The sequence below is a fragment of the Chelon labrosus genome (genome assembly GCF_963514085.1).
Source record: "Chelon labrosus genome assembly, chromosome: 23".
In the NCBI taxonomy this organism is placed as follows: domain Eukaryota; kingdom Metazoa; phylum Chordata; class Actinopteri; order Mugiliformes; family Mugilidae; genus Chelon; species Chelon labrosus.
The window spans coordinates 2,668,586-2,696,133 of NC_140356.1; the positions used below are offsets into that span (position 1 = coordinate 2,668,586).

At 41.5% G+C, this 27,548-nt stretch overlaps 3 protein-coding genes across 3 annotated transcripts; 1 reads left to right on the forward strand and 2 right to left on the reverse strand.

The window, feature by feature from the left end:
- Positions 1 to 326: 326 nt before the first annotated feature.
- Positions 327 to 12,497, reverse strand: gdi2 (GDP dissociation inhibitor 2). Its single transcript, XM_084573529.1, has 10 exons — positions 12,356 to 12,497; positions 6,128 to 6,235; positions 5,852 to 5,951; positions 5,514 to 5,648; positions 5,210 to 5,408; positions 4,923 to 5,054; positions 4,007 to 4,106; positions 3,291 to 3,462; positions 2,073 to 2,272; positions 327 to 1,696 (listed from the first exon to the last, which is right to left on the reverse strand). Exons 1-10 carry the CDS (start codon positions 12,398 to 12,400, stop codon positions 1,544 to 1,546), a joined length of 1,344 nt encoding a protein of 447 aa, XP_084429655.1. The 5' UTR covers positions 12,401 to 12,497; the 3' UTR covers positions 327 to 1,543.
- Positions 12,498 to 12,592: 95 nt separating this feature from the next.
- ankrd16 (ankyrin repeat domain 16) lies at positions 12,593 to 17,853 on the reverse strand. The gene is made up of 7 exons (XM_084573530.1): positions 17,199 to 17,853; positions 16,251 to 16,471; positions 16,131 to 16,173; positions 15,637 to 15,745; positions 15,385 to 15,546; positions 14,436 to 14,514; positions 12,593 to 13,727 (listed from the first exon to the last, which is right to left on the reverse strand). The coding sequence occupies exons 1-7, from the start codon at positions 17,534 to 17,536 to the stop codon at positions 13,585 to 13,587; spliced, it is 1,095 nt and encodes a 364-aa protein (XP_084429656.1). The 5' UTR covers positions 17,537 to 17,853; the 3' UTR covers positions 12,593 to 13,584.
- A 4,132-nt stretch (positions 17,854 to 21,985) lies between these two features.
- glt8d2 (glycosyltransferase 8 domain containing 2) lies at positions 21,986 to 26,482 on the forward strand. The gene is made up of 8 exons (XM_084573653.1): positions 21,986 to 22,472; positions 22,824 to 23,010; positions 23,152 to 23,269; positions 23,345 to 23,429; positions 23,867 to 23,979; positions 24,307 to 24,473; positions 25,110 to 25,222; positions 26,006 to 26,482. Exons 1-8 carry the CDS (start codon positions 22,238 to 22,240, stop codon positions 26,182 to 26,184), a joined length of 1,197 nt encoding a protein of 398 aa, XP_084429779.1. The 5' UTR covers positions 21,986 to 22,237; the 3' UTR covers positions 26,185 to 26,482.
- Positions 26,483 to 27,548: the final 1,066 nt, after the last annotated feature.

Genomic DNA, 27,548 nt, shown 5'->3' on the forward strand with positions numbered 1-27,548 from the left:
ACAGCTGACGCAGAGCTCTAAACATGAGCTGACGCTGCAAGTGGTGTCGAATACGTGCAGCATCGAATTGTGGGAATCGTAGTCTACTGAAGACTTCCTGCACTACTCGTGGTATATCCTGTATCTGCCCGTCATTTTAAGTGACACGTGTTCTGTGGCAATGCCCAACACAACAAGATGCAATACCGTCACACATCCCTTTTTTTTTTTCAGTGCAAGTGATTGTGGTATGCTGCCATTTAATCTGGTTTGTGTCTGCAAACACATTTTCAAATAAAATCCCATGACTTCCTGTTTCTCACAGGTCTAATGGATCAAACGGAAGATTAATGGAAACATAATGTTTAATTTAGAATCAGTTTCTGGATCATGCCTTGAAATTTAACCTGCGAATAAAATTGTTGACAGTTGTGTTACAAGTAAAATGGAAATTCTCTCAAATACAATATTTGTGTAAAGAGTTAACTTGTCTTGCATTTACTGAAAGATATATGTTAAAAAAAAAAAAAATAAAATAAAAAAACACAGATTTGATTTTTGACAAAGTTGTTTTTTTTACTTTGCAGTACAGAAATCATTTGAGCCCAAGATGTCTTTTTTTTATGTAGTTGTTCAAAACAGAAAATATCACAGGGCTCTAATCAATTCAATACTGCTGCAGTACACATTTGGTCCTTCTTAAGCAATTACAGTGAACCACACTTGCCGTCAATCTGCTGTTAATGCTTGGGTCTTCAATCATTTTGCATAATACAGGAACTAATATATCTCCTCTGACGCATTATAGTAATTCAAGCTGTTGAAAACAGGTTCAGGTAGTTTATGCTGAACTACAGTCTCCTCTGTGGCTTGGCTTACAGTATACTGCCTGGCTGAGTAGGATTTAGACAACAATGGGGGATAAAATACACACAAAAAAAAGCCAACCTACGAACCACTAAACCACGTTGTTTCACAATATCTGACCATATGATGTGACGGCTGAGGTGCTGCCTCGCACGGCTCTCTGCTGTTGCTGGGCCCGAACGTGTTCAAGTTGTCACATCCTGCGAGGAACACTCAGCTAACATGAAAGAAAATATACCAGCAGAGGCAAAGTATCGGATGTGTAGATGTTATATATATATCTTCCAGAACCTTTTACACAATGACAGAAAAATTCAACCCACCCCCCTCCCCGGACACTCTCCGTAAAGTATTATGAATTAGCATTTGATTTGGCATCTTTGGACTATGCATCATCTTAACATGATGGATCAGAATGGTGTAGGGTATTATTGTCTATTAGGCATAACCAGTGTTTAGTGCAACATCCACCCGATCTGAAAAAGCATATCTCCCTCCCTGAACCCTATCCAACAATACTATATCATATCTCTTCTATATATCATGAACTTTCCCCAATGGGCAAACTGTATACTTGAATTATCAGCCAGCCCACTGGCGTGTACAGATTTGTGTAGGTTTTCTATTTTTTTTTGAAAGATTTCAGTTGTCGGCAGCGTTGTCTTTGATAATCGTGAGTGTTGCGGTCATGTCCCCTCTATTCTGCGGCGTCACCGAAGATGTCCTGCTTCTTGCGTTCCATCTCAGCAAAGTCAAATTCTGAGCCCGTCATCCTCCGGTAGATGTCCTTGATGTCATCACAGGTGGTCTCAAAGTGAGTTGTGGCGTCGTATGAACGGGAGATGAAGATCTAGAATGGGAAAAGAGGTCAAACTGTAAGCACTCTGTCAGTGCACGTAGAGATGGTTACAAGACTCTAATCTGATCACAATGTTTTAAATATCGATCCAATCTAACAGCACTGAAGTGCTTCTTGTTCTTACATTTCTCTGCACAATGGCATAGGTGACTGTATTTCCTTACATAAGAGCAACATGTTATTTTAAATTCGAAATTTTGTATCACTACTAATGTATGGCCACCAAGCAGCTTGCCAAAAACCCTGCTACATTTCTTGCAGTCTTCAGGCTCATTTTTACGCTCCGATTACAGATTTGACAGTCGGCAAAGAAAGAAGGATAGGAACAGTGCTGTTCACGCGTTTCGTCTTGTTCCGCTGATCATACCTGGCTGTCGTTGCCCATGTCAGTGGGAACATACTGGTCGCTAATGCTGACAAGCTTCTGCTCAATGGGCTCCAGCAGATCCAAGGCCGGCTTGATCTCTTTCTCGGGGTCGCTCGTCTCCACTGTGGTGCTGACGATGGCGATATATTTACCCTGTGCTGCCACGTTGTGAGCAAAGGAGATCATACAGACGTAGATGTCTGGGAAAAAGAAAAACTAATAGTTAATGTCTGGTGGTTTCATTGTGGTGAAGCTCAAATGTTGTTTACAATTCTGACTGGGGCTGCATTGATTATTTTTTCAATCAATACGGCTTTTTTTATAATATATGTACTATTTTCTGAGTAGTCAATCCTTTTATTAACCAATAAAAAACAAACAGAACTTGTAAACATATTTTATAATGATATCTTTGAAAGAAGAACCCATTTCAAACTTTTGCCAAATGATACACCACAGAAGTTCAAATTCATTCCACAGAAACTGCATAAAAAGACCCCACCCAGCCAACAGGTTCAAACCTAGAACCTTCATACTGTGATACAAATCAGTGCTAAGGGTTGCACCCACTTACACCTAACGTTGATAGAAATCTATGTCTAGTTTTATAAGTCTATACATGCAAAAACAAGATGCTACCAACTTGAAAATGAACTAGGAAGCACCAGGGCCATGCTAGCGATTAGCATCTGGACACAACGCTGTGATTCACTGTAACAGTCCAAATACTCAGCAGTTCAGTGGGAGTGGTTTAATTGTGCAACATTTTGGCAGTTTTTAATCAACTGGTCGTATTACTGCCCCAGGATACAACTACCAATGACAAGTGTCTCTCAAGCACATGGGTTTCTCTCTCCTCAGTTTTGATGTTTGGGTCAGGGCTTTTTAAACAAACATCACAATGTGTTGCAAAGACATTTAGAAACATACATTTACTGTGTATGAACTTTTAATCTCACTGCTCTGGGTAGCAGCTTATAATATGAGAAAAGTCTGTTAAAACCGAAGCAGATGCAGGGGATTTCACACATGTACCACCAGATCTGCAGTTTCGCACACTGAAGAAAACTAAATAGCAACAAAAGAGGATTAAAGCTTTCAGTGGCTGCATTTCCACAGTTATTTCAAGAAAGGCTGCAAGTAACGATTGTTCGTATTTCTTAGTAATCCCAAAAACTGTAAACTCTAGATCAACTGTAATTTCCTGTGTGCGCTCACCGTGCTTCCTGTTGACCTGATTCTGGGGGATGATGATCTGGCAAGAGTTGATGTCGCCGGTGTTACCAATGGGATGGCTCATGATGCAGATGACTCTGATCACCTGACCCACTTTGGTGACGCGATCCATAGCGTAGCTGGGGTCGCAGATCAGCTGCTTGCACCTTGCGATCTGTGGAAGGAAAACACATTTAAGGATTCGAGAGAGAGGTTTCATTCCAGGGGAGGGGAATATAAACAAAGGGGACTGCAGGGACATTTTTCATTCATAATATTGAATAGTAAAAATGTATATTATAAAGCCAAATTGTAGATAGAATTACAAAACAAAGTGGTATAAAGAGTTGTGGTACAAACCTGTTACGTATTGTTTCTTCAACTCCAATGTCCACATCAATAATAAACTAGCTAGAAGTTGTTAATCATTGAACATTTTGATTCCATATTACCCCCTACCATGAGCTGAGGACAAAAAACTCCCAGTCAAGTTATTTCCCACAACTGGACCCACAGATTAGAGACCATAACGTGGGTCATAAACGGCACTGACCGAGTATGAGCTGACAATAACTCTACAGGGGTTGAAATAATATGAATCAAAAATAAGATCCAGAGGAAATCTGCTTAAACTTCAGCAAGCTTTTACTTAGGAAGGATGACCTGGTAAACCTTAGCTTCCAAATATAACAGAACTGCTCTGAGACAAGCGTGCTCACCTCTCCCTCAGACTTGACTCCCACCACCTTTCCGTTCTCCACCACAATCTCATCTATGGGCTTGTTCAGCATGTACGTCCCACCGTAGATAGCACTCAGTCTGGAAAGAAGTCACAGTTCAGGACATTCAAAGTCAACATCAACTTCATAACTACTACCTTCATTAGTTCTGGCAGTGGTTCTAAACTTTAAAGATGAATCTGTAGTCATTAATTAGGCTTTTTGGGAAAACTTGGTGACCAAAATCTGTAAACTTATTGATCAAAAGCAGCCTGTTCCTTCTTTAAATGTTCCAAATATGTACATATATATTGCATTACAGTTTGCTTTACTCTGATTGGTGTTTAAGAGAGCAGTATTGTTCAGAGACTGTTAAAGTGCATCAGAGAGGGGGCAGTTAGTCTCAGCACCAGCTCTTTCCTAAACTCAACTCTTGGGTTTTGAAGGCTTTGGAATAGAAAATGTCTAGGAGACCGAATTTTTACTTTTCTGCTCTGCATGCGTCTTTTGTTTACTTGGGAGTGTCACTGATTGATGAAATGCTTGCCTACAGGTTAATTACTAAAGGAAGTGTAAAACATAAATACACTCTGAGCTTCTGTTATCAAGATTAAGACAGGAATGCAGGGCTTGATCACTTATCTGGAATGGAACTGGTCTACAATTTTTTTGTAGGGCAATTTTCTAGGTAGAAACCTCTTGCAATTGTAACATTTGATGACTGCTTATTTGTCTGACACACACAAAAGGAAAAAGACTAAATTATTGAAATTTTTACTCGTACAATTTAGTGCCTAAAGACATGAAACTATTTCCTTAAAGAATTTCTTCAGAATTTCCTATTCCATTTCCTGCCATTGTGATCCAACGCACAGCAATCTCAGCCACATTGTTTTACAAAGAGGGAGTCCCTTACCTGGCAAAGCCTTGTGGCAGTTCTCCCAGGCCGTAGAGCGGGTAGAGGTAAGGACTCTTGCCGTATCTGGCCAGAGACTCGCTGTAGAGCTTTATCCTGTTTATTGTTTGGATGCACGGTTTGTCCAGGTAACTGAGTGCAGAGAAACAAAGACATTTCAAACCTCTACTCACTGTACCATTTAACAAGGCTGGGGGAAAGACATGCAACAACAATCATGTGCAATTAGGAGGCTTTTTAAAAAGAAAGAAACAAATAAAAGTAAAACAACTACAAAGAGCACTGACTCGTCTGTGCGGTAGAGTGCGAGGGAGTGGCCAGTGAAGTCAATGACTTCCTGGCCCAGGCTAAACTTCTGGAAAATGGCCCTCATTGTCGTCTTGTTGGGGTCGACACCTTCCATAGTCTTGGGGTCGTTCTCGTCGAAATTGGAGATGAAAATCAGGAACTTTCTGAAGCGCCGTTTCTCAAACAACCCCATCAGACCTTAAAAGAGACATTTGTATATTCAGTGAACCCATTCTGAAAGCAGCGCAGCGTGTGTGCGCACCAAGCTGTCTACCAAACTGATTAATAATTTAAAAGACTCACTAGATGCCAGAGCCTCGGTCTCAGTAGAGGGGACTTTATGGATTTTGCCTGCCTTGTACACGTAACTGCCCTCAATCACTTTGAAATCCAGGTAGCGAGTCACCTGTGTGATCAGCAGCATGCGGACCAGTTGACCTGAAACGAGGAGATACAAACAACAGTGTTACTTTCATAGTAACCAAAATAAGGCTGCAGCTGGGTGTTCCTGTGGCGACAGATGTTGTTTTTATGTTCGAACCAAGTTAGCTGGAAGTATCAGGGCACCTGGTTGACATTTTGCAGGTCTTGCGCACCAAAATCTCAGACACGTGATACTAAAGGTAAGTAAATGAGTATACCATTGGCCATGAGGAATTTAGGGATGAGGTCCACATTCCAATCGCGGCCTTTTCCCATCGATTCAGGTGGGCTCCCAGGAAGGCTGAAACGCTTGTAAAGCTGCAGAGAGAAACAGAAACACAGCCAATGACTTCCACTTCCACCTGAGAAATGCAACAAGCTGAAGGTGACTGTTGACACATTTCAAAAGAAACTGTTAGCCATAATACACAAAGTAAATCTGATCTCCCCTGTAGTAACCATAGTCATACCAGACGGGCAAGAGGTCAACTTACGTCCTCAAGAGGTGTGATGGAGGCGCTCTCAGCTCCGTAGTAGGAGTTGCGGTCCATGTGCAGAACCTTCTTCCCCTTCACTGACATGATGCCTGACAAAATGCATTCCTTTTGGGAGGAAGAAAAAAAAAACATTAGAAATATGACCCACAACAAAAACACAGAAAAAAACTAAAGCAGACTGGTTTTTAAAGATTACACTTTACAGGGTGTTGAAAATAATTCTATATTTAGCCGATATGATGACTTTCATGGCGATATGTTACAGATCATAAATATATTTGTCCTTATACAACTACTGCAAACAATGCTATAAATCAATGAACTGGACTTTCTTACTGTATGCAAGGCAACCTGGTGGCTAATTGAGGAAATTTGTATTTCTGTATTACTATTTGTAATCATGCTCAAGTTTGTCTTATGTTGACTTTGTTGTCATTCTAAGAATCGTTAAGTCTAAAATCTCCACTCGAGGGCACACATGTTACGATGCAGAGCTTGTTACACAAGACTTTGCACACTTTAAAGTGAATCGATGGCATTCCAGTTGTGACGTAACCCAATGGAGCTGGGATCAAGATCGCAGCTTTCAATGGACTTCGGGGCTCTAGAGTGATGAGGGAGGCTGTGCATGCTTGCCAGAGCCTGGAATTCCCACACACCAAATGCTTTAATACGATTACAGCAGCAAGTCCAAGCAAGCGCTGTGTGCATCATGTGACTGTGGACTTTACTCTAAAACTAGTTTTACAACTAAAAGAAAGCTTAGCACTCAGGTGGCTATGTGGCATTCGTTTCTCACGTGACAAAAAAACAATGCGTCATAACTTTCTATGGGTGATGGCACAGGAAGGAACGAGGATGTTACCCTTTACTTGCTTTTATTAAGATAAATTAGTGGGCTTTTCAGAGGCAAAAAGGGGTACATGAACGGTCACGCTCATCTCTTAACGCAGCCTGTTGATGTAGGATGACAGATGTCCAATGACAAGCAATAAAATCCTTAAAGCTATCAATCCTTCAAATAGAACAACAATAACTAAACAATGACCACTCTGAAGGTGATGAATCAGAAACAGAAAAAAGCCAACAGGCTGAAAGTTTAATGCTGTGACATTACTCGCTGGAAATTCACTTGACCACAACAACATTATGTTGCTGAATTTGTCTTTCACTTCAAAGGGGAACAATTGTGCACTATGGTCAAATGGACAAATCAGATTGATGACATACTTCCGTTCACACCAACTTACAGACCCTCATATACTCTGCCACATTGTTGGCCGCTCGTTTCTCTTTCTATGTGTCTATAACTAAAAAGTTATATGTTCAGTACGGGGTGTCTTTATTCAGTTTGGTTTGAAAGTAACAGCTCGGTTAAAAGACGGCTGCGTCGTTGCTAAAATAAAACAAGCAGCAACTGCCATCGAAAACAGCTACAGTGTTGATTAGTGATGCGCTATAGCAGGCGTCCACACGTTCCTAACAATGCCAAATGCAGTGTGCAATACCATTTAGTTTAGTATCATTATGACAATCTTACTTGTGTATAACGATTGTTATTGTGCTTTCAGCACTTAAATATGTCTTTATTACTGAAATGGAAATGACGGGAAATTTTAGATAATGGCATAACTTTTACAGCCTGGTCCATCTAAATGACAAACAAGAAAATCTAAGCCAACCTCTGCATCACATCGTGTTTGCGTTGTGAATGGATGGCATGTGCAAACTAATTGCTCAAGGGAGTGATTGCTAAAGGGCTGAGACCACTCTCTCTAACCGGTCTCAGCTCAGTTGATTTGTTCTGGAGCGGAGTGCAATCGCTTTGTTCACACCAGCCCAAACCAACTGACCTGGCTGGGTCATAGTTTTGGAACAACAGGCTTGGCGTGAAAGCACGCTTCTTCTTTAGATTTCAAGCGGAAAATGGTAAGCAATATTGTTGACACAGTGAAAACACTGCAACCTACTGTTTGTTTACCAGGAATCCAGTAAACTTAAAGTCAAATCACCCCCTTCACAAGGGACACTTCTCTACATCCTCTACATCAGAGCCAGATTCAGCAAAGATGCTCACTCAAAATAACACATGCAGCATTGAAATCTGATCATGTGCATCTGTAAATGTTTTATCTACTGTGTAATCTTGCAATGCCACTGACTGGAAGGACTTGCAGTGGGCTACAGATAGGACTTTGGGGCAGTTCTGATGTGCCACTGTGGCATGCGACTGAAGCCGGCCTGCTGACCATTTGACGGAAAGACAGAGGCAGCCCAGTCATCACCAGCTCTGCCAGATAGCAGAGGGTCATGCTGACACGGGGAATAACACACTGATCCAGAATACAGTGAAGCATAAAATCTAGCCATTAAAAAACGCTGAGAGCAGATGCTACGGACCAGTTCAATTTTTAACACATAAGACCCGTAAAAATCAGAGAAGGGTGATATGAGAGGGAGCAAAGTCTAACACAGGAAGCCAGACCTGAGTGGTTTTCTGCAAAGACACAATCACATGACAGGACATCACGACCACAGAATAACGGGACACGCGTAACTTTTACGCTTCAATTTCCAACACACTGTCAATTGCTGCATGTCACATGTTGGACTTGCGCTGGACTAAACAAAGCTGTAAAATGACATAAAATGAGGGGAACTAGGTTATAGAGCTGTAACTGAACTTAACCATACATATGAAGACATGTAAAAAAAAAATGTGAGAGGCATTTTTCTGCATTGTTTTTTTAAAAAGAATTAAATTATGAAAATAACTTGATAATGAATGAAAGTTGTAGTTTACTGTACTGTAGTTTACTTCACTACAGTAATCTACATATTAAAGTTCTACACGTAAAACATGTGATAAGGTCAGAACATAAGATTGGAATGTTCTGGACTCTGAACTTTAATAACAGTAGTTAATGACAATATTTAGTAAATAAATAATACTGCATCTTTATATCTTCTGCTTTTGTGAGCTTTAAATCATCACTTCTTAAATTCTCTTTAAAAGTGCTGAGCTTCGATATTTATTATAGTGAGTGTTAAGGTAACCATTGTGTCCATTTCCTCTCCGTTAACACCATTTCCTCCTTTCGGTGGGCAGAAAAATAGCATGAGTATTTCATGCTCTGTGAACTTCACACAATGGCAATTGGAAGTTATGATCATGCTGGAGTTGGAGTTAATCATTTCTAAACAGAAGTTACGTTTTAAATTATTGTGGTACGGAAAAGAGAGAAGCCATCTGAGTAGATGATGTGTAGGAAGCAGAAAAAGGGCTCATAATCTGTGCTTGTCGGGCTGATGGTGTTTTATCATGTAGGTACACCTTAACTCCTGACTGTACCTCTCTCAGCGGCCAATATCAGCATCCCCACCACAACGTATGTCACGTTGGTCCACCCTCATTTGAAGGTATGGGTTTCCCTGACCAGTCATCTTGATCTTACGTTATTTAACATACATTTAAATTAACAATTTCCTTTCAAGAGGTTAAAAAGTTTGGCAAGCTTCAGTTTATGACCGAGGAGCTAACGTCACAAGACATTATATTATTACCAAGTTATGTCATGAAAAACCAAAAAAAAACAACAATAAAAAAAAAAAAGATACGATACCACAAAAGAACCAAAAATTCTCCCTCTTTCTGCCTTGTATTCACCATCTCAGATGTCTTTTCTTATTTCTGTTGCGGTAATTTCAATAAAAGTAACTGTTGTTCAACATTTATTAGCTCCTACTCCAACATGAGCTACTGACTAGCTGTCAGCTAGCGGTTTAATGGTGTAATTACAGAACAATGTTCTAAGATCGACTAAGACCAAGCATGAGTTATTTACTTGTTCTAAGCTCTGATGGACACTCATCTTATTTACATTTAATGTATTTGTTTAGTTGTGGTTTTCGTGCAGTTCTGACCACATAGTGTGTTTGCGTGTATGAAAACACCGTTGTTAAGCTGTGGTTCTTGTGCTGTGACGACATTTGTTTAATACAGTTAAACTGGGGAAAAATTGAATAATGGCACTGCAGGTCAATTTAAGGTGTCCCCTAAAAGTTCTGCTTTCACTCGTTGCGGTTTCTCTTCTGTCCATCAGCACATAAAGTCTGCCCAAATTTTGATTTGATTGGCCCGGCAGATCTTTGCCAGAGGATAGTCAGTTTTAAACTGAGGGGTTCCAGACTAATTTGCCACCACAAAAATGTGTGGGTGGGGATGTTGGTCTGGTTTCCTGGCTAGGGCCAGTGATCGTAGTACAGTCTGAAGCCCATGCAGGTCTGAATCAGTTCATATTTATGCACAGCAGTTTCTGTGTGCTCCTCTGAATGTTGCGTTATTCCTTTCCCTCATCTGAAGGCTAAAAGCTGCTTACCTGGGATCACCAACAGAATCATTCTGTGAACCAGACTGCACCTAGGTACGGTTTGATATTCTGTGCCAAGCCACTCCCCTTATGTGTCAGTGGTAGACAGATGGGGAACCCCTTCCCCCCAGCCACTTAACCCACCAAAAATGCAAGGAGGGATACAAACAAAGGCCCGACTAATCATCTTCATCCAAGACACACAGCAGAAAGATGAACTCATCTGATCATATAAAAATTAGATTGTGCAGTAGACTGTTTAATAGGAGTTACCTTCTACCTGGACTTTCAAGAGGGAAGTAATTTAACATAAATAAACACTGTTTCTTTAAGAAAACACAACACTGAAGTAATTAAGAGTTTGCCTTAAAGATCGGCAACTGACTCAATGGGAATTCTCGAGTGACGTAAGATCAGATGATTCTTTACTTGTCCCATAACTTTGGATAAAAGCCTTTCAGGAATCTGTGTATCCTGTTGTGAACGTGTAGCAATTACACGTAGCAGATCAGGAAGTGAACTCACTGATATGCATTAGGAACTAAAACCATGCAAAACTACACTGTACCTCCTCTGCGTTGTGGTCTGCCTGACTGTTTTGGCTGGCTGGCCACCAGCTCTCACTAAACTAGGCTTGCAGAGTACTCACAGTGTACTTTCGGTTCCTCAACCACACCCAAATGTGTGCTAAATCAACACCCTCTTCACCAATTTCAACTTACCCCTGTCTGCTCTGATCCCGAAGCACTTTATAACTCAGTGTTTGCTATCAGAGGGAAATGTTACTTTGCAATAGGCTGAGCATTTAACAATAGTGTTTAACTTGGATGCGGAGGTTGTTCAGGTTCAAATCGGATCCCAAAAAAATGCAATGAATGCACCGTCCCAGAGTTGACAACCAATGGTCTCCAATAACGTCCTACTGTCATCACGGGATATCTAAGACATGCTCCAGCCACGTAAAACTAACTGATAGCCAGGAGGCCTGTCAGATAGTCTAACTTTCTTAACGTGGCTATGCCATGTAGATGCCGACAAATATAGTTTCCGGGCCTCTTAGTATGCCTGAAGTTCAACTTCAAGCTACAGAGTTACAAAGTAAAAAAAAGTTTGTGGCCCACAGCAGCAGTTACATGGCCCAAAGCAATTCAAAACAACTTCCACATTTTTGCATCATTAAGTCTTTTTAATCGACGTAATTTTATCCGTCGAGTGCACAGCACGGACAGGCACTGCTGAACGGAAACTTTAAAACATTTTAACTTAGTTTGCTAACTTATATATATTTACATCCGATTGACAGTAATGTGCGCTAACATCACAGCTGAATAAAGCAAATAACCTAGTCACCAAGCACCGCGAACAAAAGATTAATCCAGGAAGCAGTGACAAGTCGTTACCCGATCGCTAGCAGGCTAATTGGTTAGCTTAATGTAGGTCGGCTAGCAGACTCATCATCCGCGTAATAATCTTATCTGGACTGTGCCCGTATTGGCGTTCAGCGGTGAATAACCGGTGCTTATTATGTTCAGAATCATCACAGTCCGTACTAACGACAGCTACACCACGAGTGTCTTAACTTCTATAGCAGTTGCTAACGTTAATCTTTTCAAGCACGGATATCAGTTGCAGATAGCACAGGGCTAACCGTTAGCGTTAGCTACCACGCTAACAGTTTCCATTACCCAACACGCAGTCGCTGCCTCTCAGTTAGCGGCTAAGCTAGCTACTTAGCGCTAGCCTCGCTTATTAGGCCCAGTTATCTCAAAGCCAAACTGTCAAGCGCTAACTGCGTTGGTAACAGGTTGCAAATCACTTCACACGCTAGCTATCGCGTCGTTTCATTTTCTCTCACCGTCAGCCCGGTGCCCAGCACGATAACGTCGTATTCTTCATTCATTTTTCCAAATTTTGACTCTTCTGCTCCAGAATATCGGGAAAGAAGAAAATGGAGATCTGCGGGGCTGGCAATGAGAAGGGGCTGCGGTTCAGCGTCAGGCGCCTCGGGGGGCGGGGCTTCGGAGCTTGTCAATCACTTGGTAGACGGGCGCAGTATATATTAACTGTATGGTGGAAACACCTTTTATATACAGAGTCAGTGGGAAATACTAGTAACACCATCAACTAAAAGACATATTGACGTGATAAATGACAACTTTTTTTCTTTTAGTTTTCACATCACTTACTACTTCCTACATAAGCTTGCAACTTTAATGTACTGTACACTTTTTATCACATTTACAGGAAGCATTTAGTCAGTATAAGCTAACACTTTTTCTTGAACTAATTGCTAACTCTTATGGGTTTCCAAATACTGAATCTCTCTCTGCACTCTCTACAGTCTCTTAAGTTTGTCCTGCACATTATATAAACAGTCACTATCATTCCCTGTCCATTCAGACCTATTATGACAGGAAGGCACCGTAATATATTAGGATTCCATCTGTGAGTGATGATTCAACATTCGACAACTGTTTGTGCTGTCAGTGTGATAGGCTCATAGTGGACACACCTGTTTAGCAAACCAAGCAACAAATAAAAGTTAGACTCCGTGTTAGTCACTCGTGTTCACATCCGTCCGTAGAGGACAGCTTTTAGGAAACAAACAAATGATTGCTGCAGTACAGACATTTTTGAAAACGCAAGCATCTCCTCTTTTGGAAGGCAAAAAGTAACTGAAGGGAAAGAGATAAACATTTATTTCATGAACATTTAATTCCTGCTTTTACATACAGTAATTTCATCAACCAGCCAGCCAGCTGTGTGGTGTGGTGGTTTTGTTATGCGTCACGCTTTACAGGAACTCTACTAGCAAGAGAGATGGTTTATGAATTAATAAAAAATAAATAAATATGAAAACACAATCAGATGAGGCAGGTGAGCTTATCATTAGCATGTCCAAGTCTGTCTAAACCTCACTGAAAGAATAAGATGCCAATCCAGAGGCGTCAAGGTAAACCACACGAACTGAGCGGACTGACTTAAATCACATTAAATGCTTCAGCTCCTTAGTCATAAAAAGGACCAGTTGCTAATGTGTGTTTAGATTCATGAGAGTACTGTTTACAACGTGTCTGGCAGGCCTCATTCAAACACTTGCACTACGGCCGGTTTTCTGGCGTGCTGCCGCGCAGTTGTGCCAGAAGCGTCCTCCGAGTCTTTAAGGCCGAGCTGCAGGAGCGTCCCGGCTGCTGCTGCGTGCTGCCCGATGCAAGCCATGTGAAGAGCTGAGAGGAGAGGAGGAAACACGACGGAGGTGAGTAGTGGACGCTAATCGGCATTCGGATAGTCCTACAGCCAATCACAGCCATTCAGTTGTGAACAAATTTGACTCAATGGGGCTTCTGTCCAATACCACATAAAGCCCCGCCCCAAATTGATTTGATTGGTCCAACAGATCGTGCCGGAGCATAATCTGTTCCCAACGGAGAGACTCCAGACCAACTTTCCACCACCGAGAAATTCTGGTCAGGGAAGTTGGTCTGGCCTCCAGGCACAGTAAACACTGTAGTTACCTTCAGTACTGATTGATTTTCACCCTCTAATCATCCTGGGCAAATGCAAACTGATTTTCCCATTTCCTTGAATGCATCATCACTATCAAACTTAAGCTGGTTTTCATGATAGTCGCAACATTATTAGTAAAGTAAATGAAATAATAATAATAACCATAACGACGACTGTATTTTCACAGTGATGGGCAGTCTATGTGGAGAAGTTTCATCCCTTTCAGTTTTGGTTAACACAGGAACCCATGCAAACCATTAAGCCATCAAAGTTGCTGTGGCCTTGTTTGTTTCATCCAGTCACTGCAATCCAATCTGTCCACACACTTCCGAGAATTATTAGGGGATTTAAGTTGTAATAATATAATTACATAAAGAGTACACTAGCTGCAGCACATAACACATCATGTGGTCAGATACAGGGCTTACCGGTTCTCCCCTTTTTGTCCCGTACATGAAGATCTGCCCCCAACTCCAGCAGAGTTTTGATAGTGGACGTGTGGCCCTCCTGAAAAACACAGGTTCAAGAAGTGTGAATACTTCGGAACTACTTCTGTCACTATGAATACTACAAGAAGTAGCTCAGGAGAATCCACAGGGTGCGGATATGACAATCAGTAGGAAAGATAGGTCACTGGATATGAATATGGACAGGTTATTGCAAAAATAGAACCACTACCACGCAGACAAAATAATTAAGTGCAACCATGCTACCTATAAGAGACTTGTTCTATATTATCCTCTATATAGGTTACATAATCAAGTTGTTATTCAAGGGACCAAACAAGCCATAGTAGAAGATTATAGAGGGTAAGAATTATCAAACCACTTTAATCAAAGAGAAATAACTAACCCATTTGAACTGAAGGGGAACAACATAGTCAGAAATCAGAGGTGTAACTCTTCCTCGATTTATTTAATTCAATTTATTGTCCATTATTTTTAGCTATTGGTTCTAATAATTCATCCATTACTTTTAGCAACATTTATTAAGGCTTTAAGCTTACAATTCCAGCCATTTACAATACAATTTCTAGCTATTTCACTATGTATCATTTTCTTTTGGCTAACAATAGCAACAATATTTTGTTAACATAAACTATTTATTCATCAATTTTAGCTTTAAAACGATCGTGCAGTAGTTTTTATCAATTTCTCAATTCATCCGTCAACATTTATCCTTTTTATTCAACAACTGCAACCATGTATCCTTACGTTTTGGGTAATATTTTAACAATGTAACCAATAGTTTAAGCTATTTCACAGTTTATTTATTCATTACCTTAATGCTAAGTTTATGCAGATATTTCCACACACCTTCCATACAGCAGCTGAAATACCCCTCAGGTACAAGTACCCGTGTCTGAGAATCACTGACCTTTGCGGCATAATGCAGGGCGGTGAGCTGGATGGAAGTCGCCCTCTGGTTCACATCTACATTGAGCTCCCTCACCAGGAACCGCAGAGCGTCCTCCTGGCCGGTGACAGCGACCTGGTGCACGGGCTGAGTCCCAAGTATGTCAGCTGCCGTTGGAGATGCCTTTGAACACACACAGGTCAGGTCAAGAGAGAAGACAGAAACGCCTAGGTCAGCGCTGCAATATTATTATGCTGGAGTTCTTTGTGCTACCTGGTGCTTCTGTAAAAGCAGCCTGGCCACAGAAATGTGCCCATTCCTGACTGCATCCATGAAAGGAGTTACTCCACAGCTGTCCTTAATGTCCGGGGTGTAGCCACAACTGGAAAAATACCAGTAAAGGCGAGGGTCAGTCACACAAACTTATCTGTGTGGGTGCAAATTATCATTAAGCTCAGAAGCATGGAGCTAATGCATATTTGTCCCAAAACAAGTCACATACAGTTAAGATTCTATAAGCATGCAGTGGCATGAAAAAGGAGCAAGTGCTGCATTTTTATTTTCCCTTAACTACATTTATCTAGTTGTAAGGGAACCAGAAACCTTTGGATCACAGTTATTGTCAAGGGTATGAGTCCTATGTTGTGTATTTATTATTTTAGGGGATTTTGAGCATACAATTCTGAGGGAAAGGGTTGAGGACACACTAGTTGCACATGATATGACACCTTGAATTATTTGTTTTACGGGGTAAAATGCTGACTTACCTCTCCAACAAGATCCTAACAACCTCCTCACAACCGTGCATGGCTGGATAATGAACAGAGAAAGAATTAGTTGCAATCTGGAATGCAAAAGTGTTTTTGGTGTATGCTCAGCTGCCTTACCTGCAGTGTGAAGTGATGTCCTGCGCGTCTTGCTCTCAGTCCTCCAGATGTCCGGTGCTACAAGGAGCAGATGCCGTACGACCAGTGGGTCGCCCTCCCTGCAGGCGATGTGGAAGGAGTTCCAGCCGTCCTTGTTTCTCAGTGCTGGGTCCGCGCCGTGGCGCAGCAGCTCCTGGATCACCTCGAGGTTCCTCCGAGTGCAAGCCATCATCAGAGGAGTCCTGATAGAGAACACAGACACCTCCTTTGAAAAAAGTGAAATCTACTAAAGCTTGCAATCTCATTATTAGCTTGCAAGCATGTACATGAATGCACAGTGGTTATCCCAGTGTAAATGTTCTGGTTGTTGTATACTGTGTATATAGTTTTTGTATTTGTGTATATTTGAGAGCCGAGTTTCTATATTTTATTTTATTTTCTTTGTTTATGTGTAATGGGTGCAACAACACCAAAGCAAATTCCTTGAATGTACATATTTTGGGAGTATGTACATGTATATTATTATGTACATAGTACATAATTACATAATTGAGTATTATGACACAAATGATATATATAATCTATTACGTAGATACGTAACATTATACATTATAGTTTACGTTTACAGTAAACTATAATGTATAACATTATATATGACTTAATACTAAGATAATCCTTTAATTTAAACCATAATTGCCTAATAATAAAAATACTATCGTCTTTACTTTAAATTGCTGTAATTTTCAGTAACGGAAGAAAAAAAAAACATCTCTCCTTCGAGCCGGATTCGAACCAGCGACCTAAGGATTTCAGCATTATGCCGCTACAGTCCTCCGCTCTACCAACTGAGCTATCGAAGGGAGCTGAAAATGATGGCTCGACACTTCAGTCTTAAATCCAACAGAGGGCGCCATGTTTACACGTAATCTACTACGCATGTTGGCTGTTCGACCGCTAATACATTCTCACCAGTCAGCTTTCTTCAGACTGTCCACCTGGGCTCCTTCCTGTAGCAGGTAGCTAACGCAGTCCCTGTGGCTCATTAAGGCAGCTTCGTGCAGAGGCCTCTTATAGTCGTTGTTGTACACCTCCACATCCAAGCCCACCCGGTTTATAAGATACTCCACAATGTCCAAGTGTCCGTGTCTGGCAGCATAGTGCAGCAACGTGTCTCCTGACCGGCCAAAGTGTTTGCTGCTCAGGGTCTGCGACACAGCCGAGCCACTTAGTGTTATCTGTTTCTCCAGAGAGCTTAACTGTCCCTCCTGAGTGAGCTTCACCAGCTGTTTTAAAGTGTTTTCATCCATGTTGGGTGGAGGAGAAGTGCTGCTGCTGGAGCACAAAGAGACTTATCTGTCAAATTTTCCGAAAGACTCATCAATAGTTACTGTGAACTATTAAAGACATGCCGAAGAGAGGTGTTAGCTTGTGTTAGCTTCACAGAGTGGCTAAAATTAAATGGCCAACCATGACCTTACCCTGTAGGAAATTCAAGCTCAAATTATTTTGTACTACAGTTAGATAAACTCTGATAGTTAAACAAACAGAACAGATAAAACATAACTGGAGTAAAATATAGAGTGGCTAACGTTAATTAAGTGTCGATAAACGTGAGGAGACGACAATTCCGAGGGCTAAACCTTTGTTGTCCGACACGCTTAGAACCCTGGGAAATGTAGTATTTGTGACAGTGTGCGATTTGGCTCGCTAGAAGTTACAAAATGGTCTTAAATAACTTATTTCTTGCTAAAATCGCAACGATTATTCTTAGTAGTAACAAAATAAGTACCATCCTAACTATGTATAAATCAGAGCTTACGTTTATTGTTGAAATTCAATGCGTTTTTTTTATCACTTTTCTTCTTATCTTGTGGTAAAAGTAACAAATCTGGAGCAGTTTTCGGAACATTTTTTAGCTTTTTAGAGTCCCTGCTATGCTTCCATAAAACGAGGTGATGTAATCCTAGAAATAAAAGCACTGGTGAACATGATGAGTCACATATGGTGTGATGAAGGAGGGGGGAAAGGTGGGAGAAGGGAAAAGTGGGTTTGTTGGCGAGGGTGAGCCTCAGAGTCTCAGTTCTCAGAGGTTTTACTGCATTGACCATAATCACAAGGAATGAGACTGACCACAGAGACCATCTTTTTTTTGTTGGTAAGTGCATTTTATACATTATCTCTGTTTTCTAAAGTGAACTTAAATGAATGAAGTTTTACAGATATGCCTATTGTGCAGGTATTCTGTAAACTTTATGTTTGAGCCTGCAGTAACCCTTTGTAGTAACTGACTTCTGCTCCCTTCTTTCTTGTCTACAGTATTTGAGACTTTTCTTGTCTCAAAAAATACTCTAAATTTACCTCTTTTCAAAAAATCCTATAGAAATTTTCTCCACGAGAAAAGTTAGCTGTCCTTATTTCTCCAGGTTAGGAGATTGACACTTTTTTTTAAAGAGATATGTCTTGACCAACAAGAACCACCCACCACACTCAGAAACATGCTCAGACAAGCCCTTTGAGACTGGCTTTTTGCTATATAAGCACAAATAATTCATGTTGATCATATTCCTCAATTATGCAAATCTGCAAAACCAGTGACAACATCACTGTAATAACTGTAATATTAAGACACTATTGATCTTTAGTGGAGTTGCCAGTCGTTGGAATGCAGAGCAGGGACCTAGCGTCAGGCTGTTCTGCTCTCTGAAGGGAGGGTGACCGAAGCAAATCAGTTCCAGATGTTTCAGGCTGCTCTAAACAGCGGCAAACAAACCAGAAACAAAACTGTGCAAACTGCTGCACGTCCTGTTTCATTTCAGCTGACAGTTCAGTTTCTGAGGATGTACCGCAGTGTCACACTCCAATTAAAGTGTTTCCTGTTACTTTGCACTGAGCATGTAATTGATCGCGTGTATGAAACCCAGTGATGCTTCTAGGGAGAGGAGATAGAGACAAAGAAGAATCAGAGAAGCATTTGGAAGCTTTTATACTACTGAGATGTGTGTTTTTGTCATTCATTGTATAAGCATTTTTTATTGCAGTTATATAAATATTTAAAAGGCTGGAAGGCAAATAGATTCCTTGATGGCACCCTGGCACCAGACAGGAAGGAAGGAAGAGATGGATGAATTTGGAAAAAAAAAATACAGCCATATGTGTCTACTGGCTTTGGGCTACAATGAGTTTGTTGCAGGTCAAGTCATGAAGGTATCTAAATCAGATAAACACCTCCTCCTTAATAATAATCGTGGGGGGAGGTCCAGTGACATTACGGTCCTAAATGTCCTTTTCCAATCGCAAAGATTACGTCTGTCTCCAAGAATAAATGTACGTCCCTGGGTGGGCTCGAACCACCAACCTTTCGGTTAACAGCCGAACGCGCTAACCGATTGCGCCACAGAGACATGCCGAGCCACGTCGGCTACACACGAACCGCTCACGGTCTTACGACTGAAATCGAATAGTCAACCTGGAATAATCACCCCAGACCCACACCAGACTGAATCCGTAACGTGTATGTTCATTTACAAATTTTGTGGAACTGCGTGCCAGGTCATACCAAGTGAGTGTCAATGGTTGTCTGTCTCTCTGTGTGTTAGCCCTGCGATAGACTGGCGACCTGTCCAGGGTGTACCCCCCTCTCGACCGATGACAGCAGACCCAGGACAAGCGGTTGCCAAACACACCAAAACTCCATTTTTAGGTTGAAGATCATAGCTTAGCTTACAAAAAAAACAAACAAAAAAAAAACATGTTTAAATCCATATTTTCCCATCTGCTACAAACTTCTCAGCCACGTAAATATTTGGTACTCTAAGAAGCTACTCGGTGCTTATGGCTGATACAGTTCTGACCCAGAGTCTTCATGTTTACTCTAACTTTTCCTCCCTTCTCCAAACACATATGAATCTTTATGAATGTCATTTTAGCGGTGTTGGCAGGGTCCATGGTTAACATTTCACTAAAGGAAACATCCAAATCCTTCCACCCTCCATGTATCATGTATTACAGCCCAGGAATATTTAATCCTTTGTTTCTCTTAGGTGACTTCATGAGGTCTGTGTTTTTATTTCTTTGTGTTCGTCTCGCAGTCGTCGCTGGAAGCAAACATGAAATATGGCTCTCCTGAGAAAAAGTAAGTGAAAATGAAATGTAATACAAATGTAGTATGACTGATTCAACCTTTTGAAGTGAAGTTTAGCTGCACAGTGCCAACGCAGCTACTGCCAGTAAAAACAACAACTTAATATTCCTCTCCAGGGATGGGAACAGGGAAGCGGCTATGAACATGCACTGCATGTTTGTGTGATGGGGGAGGGTGTGATGATGTATCCAGATGACAGGAGGCTGTAAAGAGCTCCATTCACTCCACCTGCTGGCAGAACAACTTCAGTTCGGACTGAATGCATTTACAAAAAAATTACAATGGTTGCTGTTATTTTCTCACATGGTTTTCACCTGCAGATTTAAAATTATTTTCAGCTACCACCATTCTCTGACAGATAAAATGCCAATAAAAGCCCCAAACATTTCGAATGGATCCTCATTAGAATTTAAAATAATAAATGAGTAATCCCTTCCTCAGTAACACCTGGATATTCCAGTGCTGGTTAGGCTGCATATATGCGCAGACAGGAGAGTACTGTGGTACCTAGATTTAGCCAGCCAAAAAAATGATAGAGGGGCTCATAACTGGTTTCACATGGGTATTTGACCTTCCTTTCTCTCTGGTCTGTCCTGCAGCTGGTTGAAACAGGCACAGCACAGAAAAGCTCACATGGTAGAACTGCCCTATGCGGGAAAGAATTTAATTACTGCAACTCACTGACACATATTTTTCCGTCGGTATTTAGAGTTGGAAAATTTAGACTAACAACAAATCTTTAGTAAAATAGTCAAAAACAAGACTAAATTGTTTAAAGGAATAGTTTGACACTTTGTTGTGAGGTAGTGAAGCTAAGCCAGTGGTGTCAAACATATGGCTTGCAGGCCAAAAGCGGCCCACCAGAGGGTCCAGTCTGGCCTGCAGGATGATCTAATTTTCCAAAGTGGGAAAATTAGATAGAAGACATTATGGGCAATTTGTTAATAAAAGTAACTACTATTCCTAATCGTTCTACTGGGCTGTGCTGTTTCAGTCAGAGTTGTGAACGTAACACAACACGACGCTAGGTAAGAGCCAGAACTGAACAGCAGAGGGCAGCAATGCACCATAATTTCAGGTTGTTCTTTGCACTAAAACAAAGTGAAACATTTGCAGTTAAGAGTTATTATGCTGTTGTGTTACTGGTCCGACACGTCTGAGCTAAGCCGCTAGCCGAGGTTAGCTTAAAGACTACACAGAAACAAGGATTACAATTAGTCCAAATTTAAAAAGACACACATCTCTGCTCATTATTTAAAACATTGTGTCTCTTTAATTCATACTCCAACCGAACAACACTTTTTAAGTTTTTAATGGGGGGTAACTCTTAAATAGAAGAGAGGGTAGCTGTTTGTCTCTGCTCGTATCCAGTGTTCACAAAGATAAAAAAGGTCCGCTCTTTAGAGTTGAATACGTTTGTGTTTTGGGCTGTTGGTCAGGCAGAATATGCGACATGATGGCATGCAGTGGCTCAAATTAGAGTCAGAAAATCAAGCTGGAATGTTATAAAAAATAAACTTTATTCCAGGTTGTGCCTGTGTAGAATAGAAATTGGTTTAATCCGCACATTTGTGGAAAACAGATGCCTTTGCGATATCTGAGCACAAAACTTCAGGACTCTGACCATGTCCTTCAGAAAACTTTTTTCATTATTTGGCATTTTCTAGCAACTAGGAAAATCTGAAAAAAAAAAAGTAGGGGGGAAATTAAAACAGCAAGACTGCTGCCCCCATTGTGCTAAGTGTATCCAAAACTCAAGCTGAAACAAGGGCAACTGGAGCTTCTGAGTTTCTCCAGTTACAGGTGAGGTCATTAACAGACCATAGTCATGTGAGTCTAGTCTTTTAGAACTGAAAAGGCAACTAGGATGAGTGGTGAGGCGTCTTCAAGAAACTCTACAAGTCCAATTGTCTTGTTTATTGGACATACCATAACCTGGATGACTGATAATCTTCACAGACAGATTTCTTTTGAAACTTACTGTTTATTTATGTCTGCCTGTGTTTCAGTTAATCGGGTCCTCCTGGTGCTGCTGGTGCTGATGGTGTGTCTCCTACTGCACAACACTCTGCTCAGAGCCTCCACTCACACCAGACTCTCGGGTACATCAGTGAAACTTTTATTCAGATCTTTTTTTTTCTTTTCTTCTCTGGCTGCAGAGTCTGCATGGTAGTCTTTGGTGGTACAGCTAAACCCCACCGAAGACACACCTCTGTGAACTTCTGACGTAGCCTATGTGGATCTTGACAATCTTTGCTGATTGTTGTACTTGATTTTAATGAGAATGCTGTTCATGGGCAAAAAATTAAAAATAAACTAAGGAAACGCTTTCGAAGGCTTCATATAGAGGCATAGTCAATGTCATACTTTAAATCACACCCTTCCTCTCTGAAAACACCTGCATCCAAGATGATACCCAAACCTTTAAGCTCCCTCTGTGACTCCTCCATCAGATCACAGGCAGAGCCTCGGCAGTGCAGTGAGAGAGTCAGAGGAGGAGGATGTCGTCCCCGTGGTCATCTGTGCGTCAGAGGAGCGTATGGGTGCCACCATGGCGACCGTCAACAGCATCATCAGCAACACAGACGGCAGTGTTTTCTTCTACATTGTCACTCTTCGCGATGCGGTCAAACTCACAAGGTGCGCCACTTGTGTGTCAGTCGTCACAGGAGCAATGAACAATCAATTTCAAGTGCATGTGTGTTTGTGCTGGACCTCCCAAATGCATTGCCCATATCGAGGAAATTCGTACATCTTACCCTTTTTTTTTCATTTTTCCAGGAGGTATATAGAAAAGACAAAACTCAAAGGCATCAGGTATAAGATATTAGAATTTAACCCAATGGTTCTAAAGGGAAAGGTGAAGCCGGATTCATCTCGACCCGACCTCTTACATCCGGTGAGTGTGTCACCCCACAACTGAAATGCAGAGTTACTGTCTCAAAGAAGTAAAATAACCGGTCTTGTTTTGCAGCTGAACTTTGTGCGCTTTTTCCTGCCACTGCTTGACATCAACCACGAGAGGGTGATATACTTGGACGATGATGTCATTGTGCAGGGTACGTATATAAGGAGGCAATCCACGTGAAAAACAAACAAACAAACAAAAAAACATATACCATACACTGATCAGCCACACCTTTATGACAGGAGAAGTAAATAACATTGACCATCTTGTGACGATCCAATGTTCTGCTGGGAAACTTTTGGACCTGGCCTCCAAATTCACTAGATCCCAAACTGATCAAGTATCTGTGGGATGATCCATAGAGGCCCCTCCCCTCACCCCATAGGACCCAAAGGCCCCCGCTAACAACATTCTGTAGCCCAGACACCACAGGACAGCCCCAGAAGGTCCATGTCCATTCTCTGATGAGTCAGAGTCACTGCTAGGAATAGGGCCACAGATCTGTCTGTGCAGTGAAACCTTGTGTTGGAAAACATGGAGCAACCCTGAGACTATAAACTATATTTATAGGCTTTTCTTTGTTCCCAGGTGACATCAAGGATCTGTTTAATATCAAACTGAAACCAGGACATGCTGCTGCTTTCGCCACAGACTGTGACCTGCCCTCCACGCACGAGATGGTGCGCAGCATCGGCATGCAGGTGGATTCCTAAATTTCCTAAAGTGGCTAATCCTAATGTCTGATTACACTAAATTATATTAAGGTGCACTTTATACCAATATGCTGTTGTGAAAGGACAGGCTTTAATCTCCATTGTTCAACTCTGAAGTCCATTTCATTTGATTGATTTTGTAATTACGGTGCTTTTTAATGAAATCCTAATTCCTCTCTTTATTTTGTTAATGAAACTAATGCTAAATGTAACATTCCTGAATAGTCACTTGAAACTGATTCACCACAGTGACCCTTGGAAAGACCGCTTTCATGATTGAAACATTGTGTGCTGTGCTCTGAACTCACCCCTTAGACAACCTACATGGGTTTTCTGGACTACAGGAAACAGGAAGTTAAAGACCTCGGCATCAATCCCAGCGAGTGCTCCTTCAACCCTGGAGTGTTTGTGGCAGATATTAAAGAGTGGAAGAAGCAGAAGATCACCAAACAGCTGGAGAAATGGATGGAAGACAATTTCAGGTACACACAAGAATCTGGAAACCCTCATTTTGAGATGTCACATCTCAGTCCCATGGTGAATTACTATGTAACAAGTACAAAGGCATTAGTATCAATGGAGAACTATATGATATAATGGAATATTTTGTTTAGTGGGAAACAGCAAACTAGATGCAACTGTTAGCAATTCTGTGTTTAAACATAAAAATGTACCTCCTTCACATGGGTTGGTGGTTCAGTTATGTAAGACTACAAGGTTCCAGATATACATTACATAACAAAGAGGACTTATTGCTTTTGTTTCGGAGATCATGTGATATTTGTAGATCAGTCAGATGTGATTAGGTTAATGTTTACTGACAGAAAGTTATCAGCATTACCGACAGAATTATGAAAAAGTACTGACAGACCCAAGATTTTATCCACTGACGGATTGAAAAAAGTAAATTTAAAAGGGTTGTGTTCCCTCAAAGAGACATAAACAAGTATCAATCTGTCTTCTGTGTTGGAGTCCAACCACCCATCCATCCACCCCAACCTCCTCCCTACACTGACTTTTTAGTTCAATAGCAACCTCACCTGACTGCTAGGTAGATTTATTTGTGTTCCATTTTAGGCTAGTAGAAACATCAACCTGGTCATCCTTCTCTCCAACAGGCTGAACATTTACAGCAGTGCCGTAGCAGGAGGTGTGGCAACTCCACCCATGCTAATAGTCTTCCATGAAAAATACACAATACTGGACCCCCTGTGGAACGTCAGACACATGGGTAAGGTCATTAATACTCTTCACTCACAATTATCTCTGGCCTGGAGTGGTGTTTCCCCTGTGGAGCTCCATACTACATCTGTTGTCGTGGTCTCATCAGCCTGCCCAGTCTTCATGGAATCCTGCAGTTATCCACTCCTACCTGAATGAACAATTCTCCAACCTGCCTATGATTCCTCTTACATTTTCAAACTGTCATGTAACATCATCAGTTTGTATCATAAGATTCCACATGTACACTTTAGTCAGATATGTGTATCTATGACAGATGTATGTTTATCTTGCTGTTCTCTTCTCCTCTCTCTTTGCTATTCTCTTCTCTCTTTCTTCTGTCTGTACCCGGCTGGCCTTAGGCAGATGGGTCCCTCCATATGAGCTGGGTTCTGCTCGAGGTTTCTTCCTGTTAAAAGGGAGTTTTTCCTTACCACCGTTGCCTTCAGGCTTGCTCTGGGGGTTTCAGGCCGGGTTTTTGTAAAGCGTCTTGAGACGATTTGTATTGTTATTGACGCTATATAAATAAAATTGAATTGAATTGAATTGAATGGACATCATATCTGTGATCACAAGGTGTCAGAAAACATTTAAATCACATATCACATATTTATTGTAAATTTGTGTGTAAGCTACTCTGGAGATGCAACTAAAAGGCATGTAGACCAGTCAGTTAATGTAGTAGCAGCCCGTCAATAAGGACATATTTTAAAGGAAAATGTAGGATTGCAGTTCATGTTGTGCATTGTGCCACCCCAAAACACTATCCAAAAAAGCTTCTCTGTGCACCCAGGCTGGAGTCCAGATGCCCGTTATTCCGAGAGCTTCCTACAAGAGGCGCACCTATTACAATGGAACGGCCCATTCAAACCATGGAATTACCCTGCTGTTCACTTGGATCTCTGGGAGAGGTGGTTTGTCCCAGACCCCTCTGGAAGGTTCGCTTTGGCACGACCTGATAGCAACAGCTAAGGGCTTCAGAATACACCGTGTTGGGGGACACCAAGGAAGGCCAAGACTTTGGCAATGATCAGAGGTGTAATAGAAAACAGTAATGGACGTGGTGGACGCAATGCTGAGGAAAGTTCAGCAAGAGAAATGTCGGTCTAGCGTAGTATGTACAGTACAGAGAGCAGATGCTATGCACGCTAAACACAAAATGTGACTGAATACAAAACTGTGCTCAATCTAAAATATGCTGTATTAATGGTGACTGTGAAGATATTAGAATAGTATTTAGAATGTCTTCAAAGTGAAAGTGAGAAACTAGGAGAAGAATGTTGTGCGTTTGTAAACTGTGAATCTGAAATAAATGTTTGTCTTTACTGGTACATTTGTACCAAAACTGTTCAAGTCTAAACCTACATTAACCAATATTTTTTGGTATGACTCTCTGGATGGTGAAACTGTTTAATCGGTCAGTCCAGTACTTTGGTCCACATTGATGTGTTTTAATTGCTCTTTATCGTGTTGCAAATTTTTGTTGCCAAGCTCAGGAACATGGGGCTGACCTCTTTACTCAGCTCCCGGATCCTGAGTTTCCTGCCTGTTAGACCACAGGCAATGAAGATTGGGCAACATGCCTCCAAAATCATCATTCTCAACACTGGAGCTCCCCAAGGCTGTGTTCGGAGTCCCCTGCCCTACTTCATCTACACTCACAACTACACAGCCCTAGCTATTGTGAAACTGGTAGAGATCTACTGGATGCCCATTGAAAGATTGAGCAGCCACAAGTACCTCAGAGCTGCCCACAGTACTCCTTGAACGGGTTAAGATACTGATCTGATGATGTACTCTGCAGAGTGCATCATCAGATCTGCACTGCCACAGTACATCTACACCAGGAGATGCAGGGCCAAGGCACAGTGGATCAACAAAGACACTCATCATCTCACCCACAATCAAAGTGGCTGCCCTCTGGGAAGTGGTTCTGCTTCATCAAGGCCGTCCATGGCCTGAGGTCAAGGAACGTCCCAACAGCATGATGCTGCCACCATGTTTCATGGTGGTGATGGTGTGTTTGTGGTGAGGGGTATTGTTTGATATCCACCAGACATAGCATATAGTCGAATGCCTCATCAGACAAAAGAGCCTTCTTCCAGTTGACCTTGGAGTCTCTCGTATGCCTTTGGGCAAAATCTGGAAGATACTCTGTTTGACACCCTCCCACTAAGTTTCCATAGGTCAATAGCCTGTGCAACAGTTGCTATGTGCAGAGTATCTCCTATCTCAGCTGCTGAGATCAAACTTTTAACTCCTTCAGAGTAGTCATAGGTGCCTAGGTGGTCTTCCTCACAAGTCTCCTCCTTGCTTAGTGACCTAGTCTGTGAGGA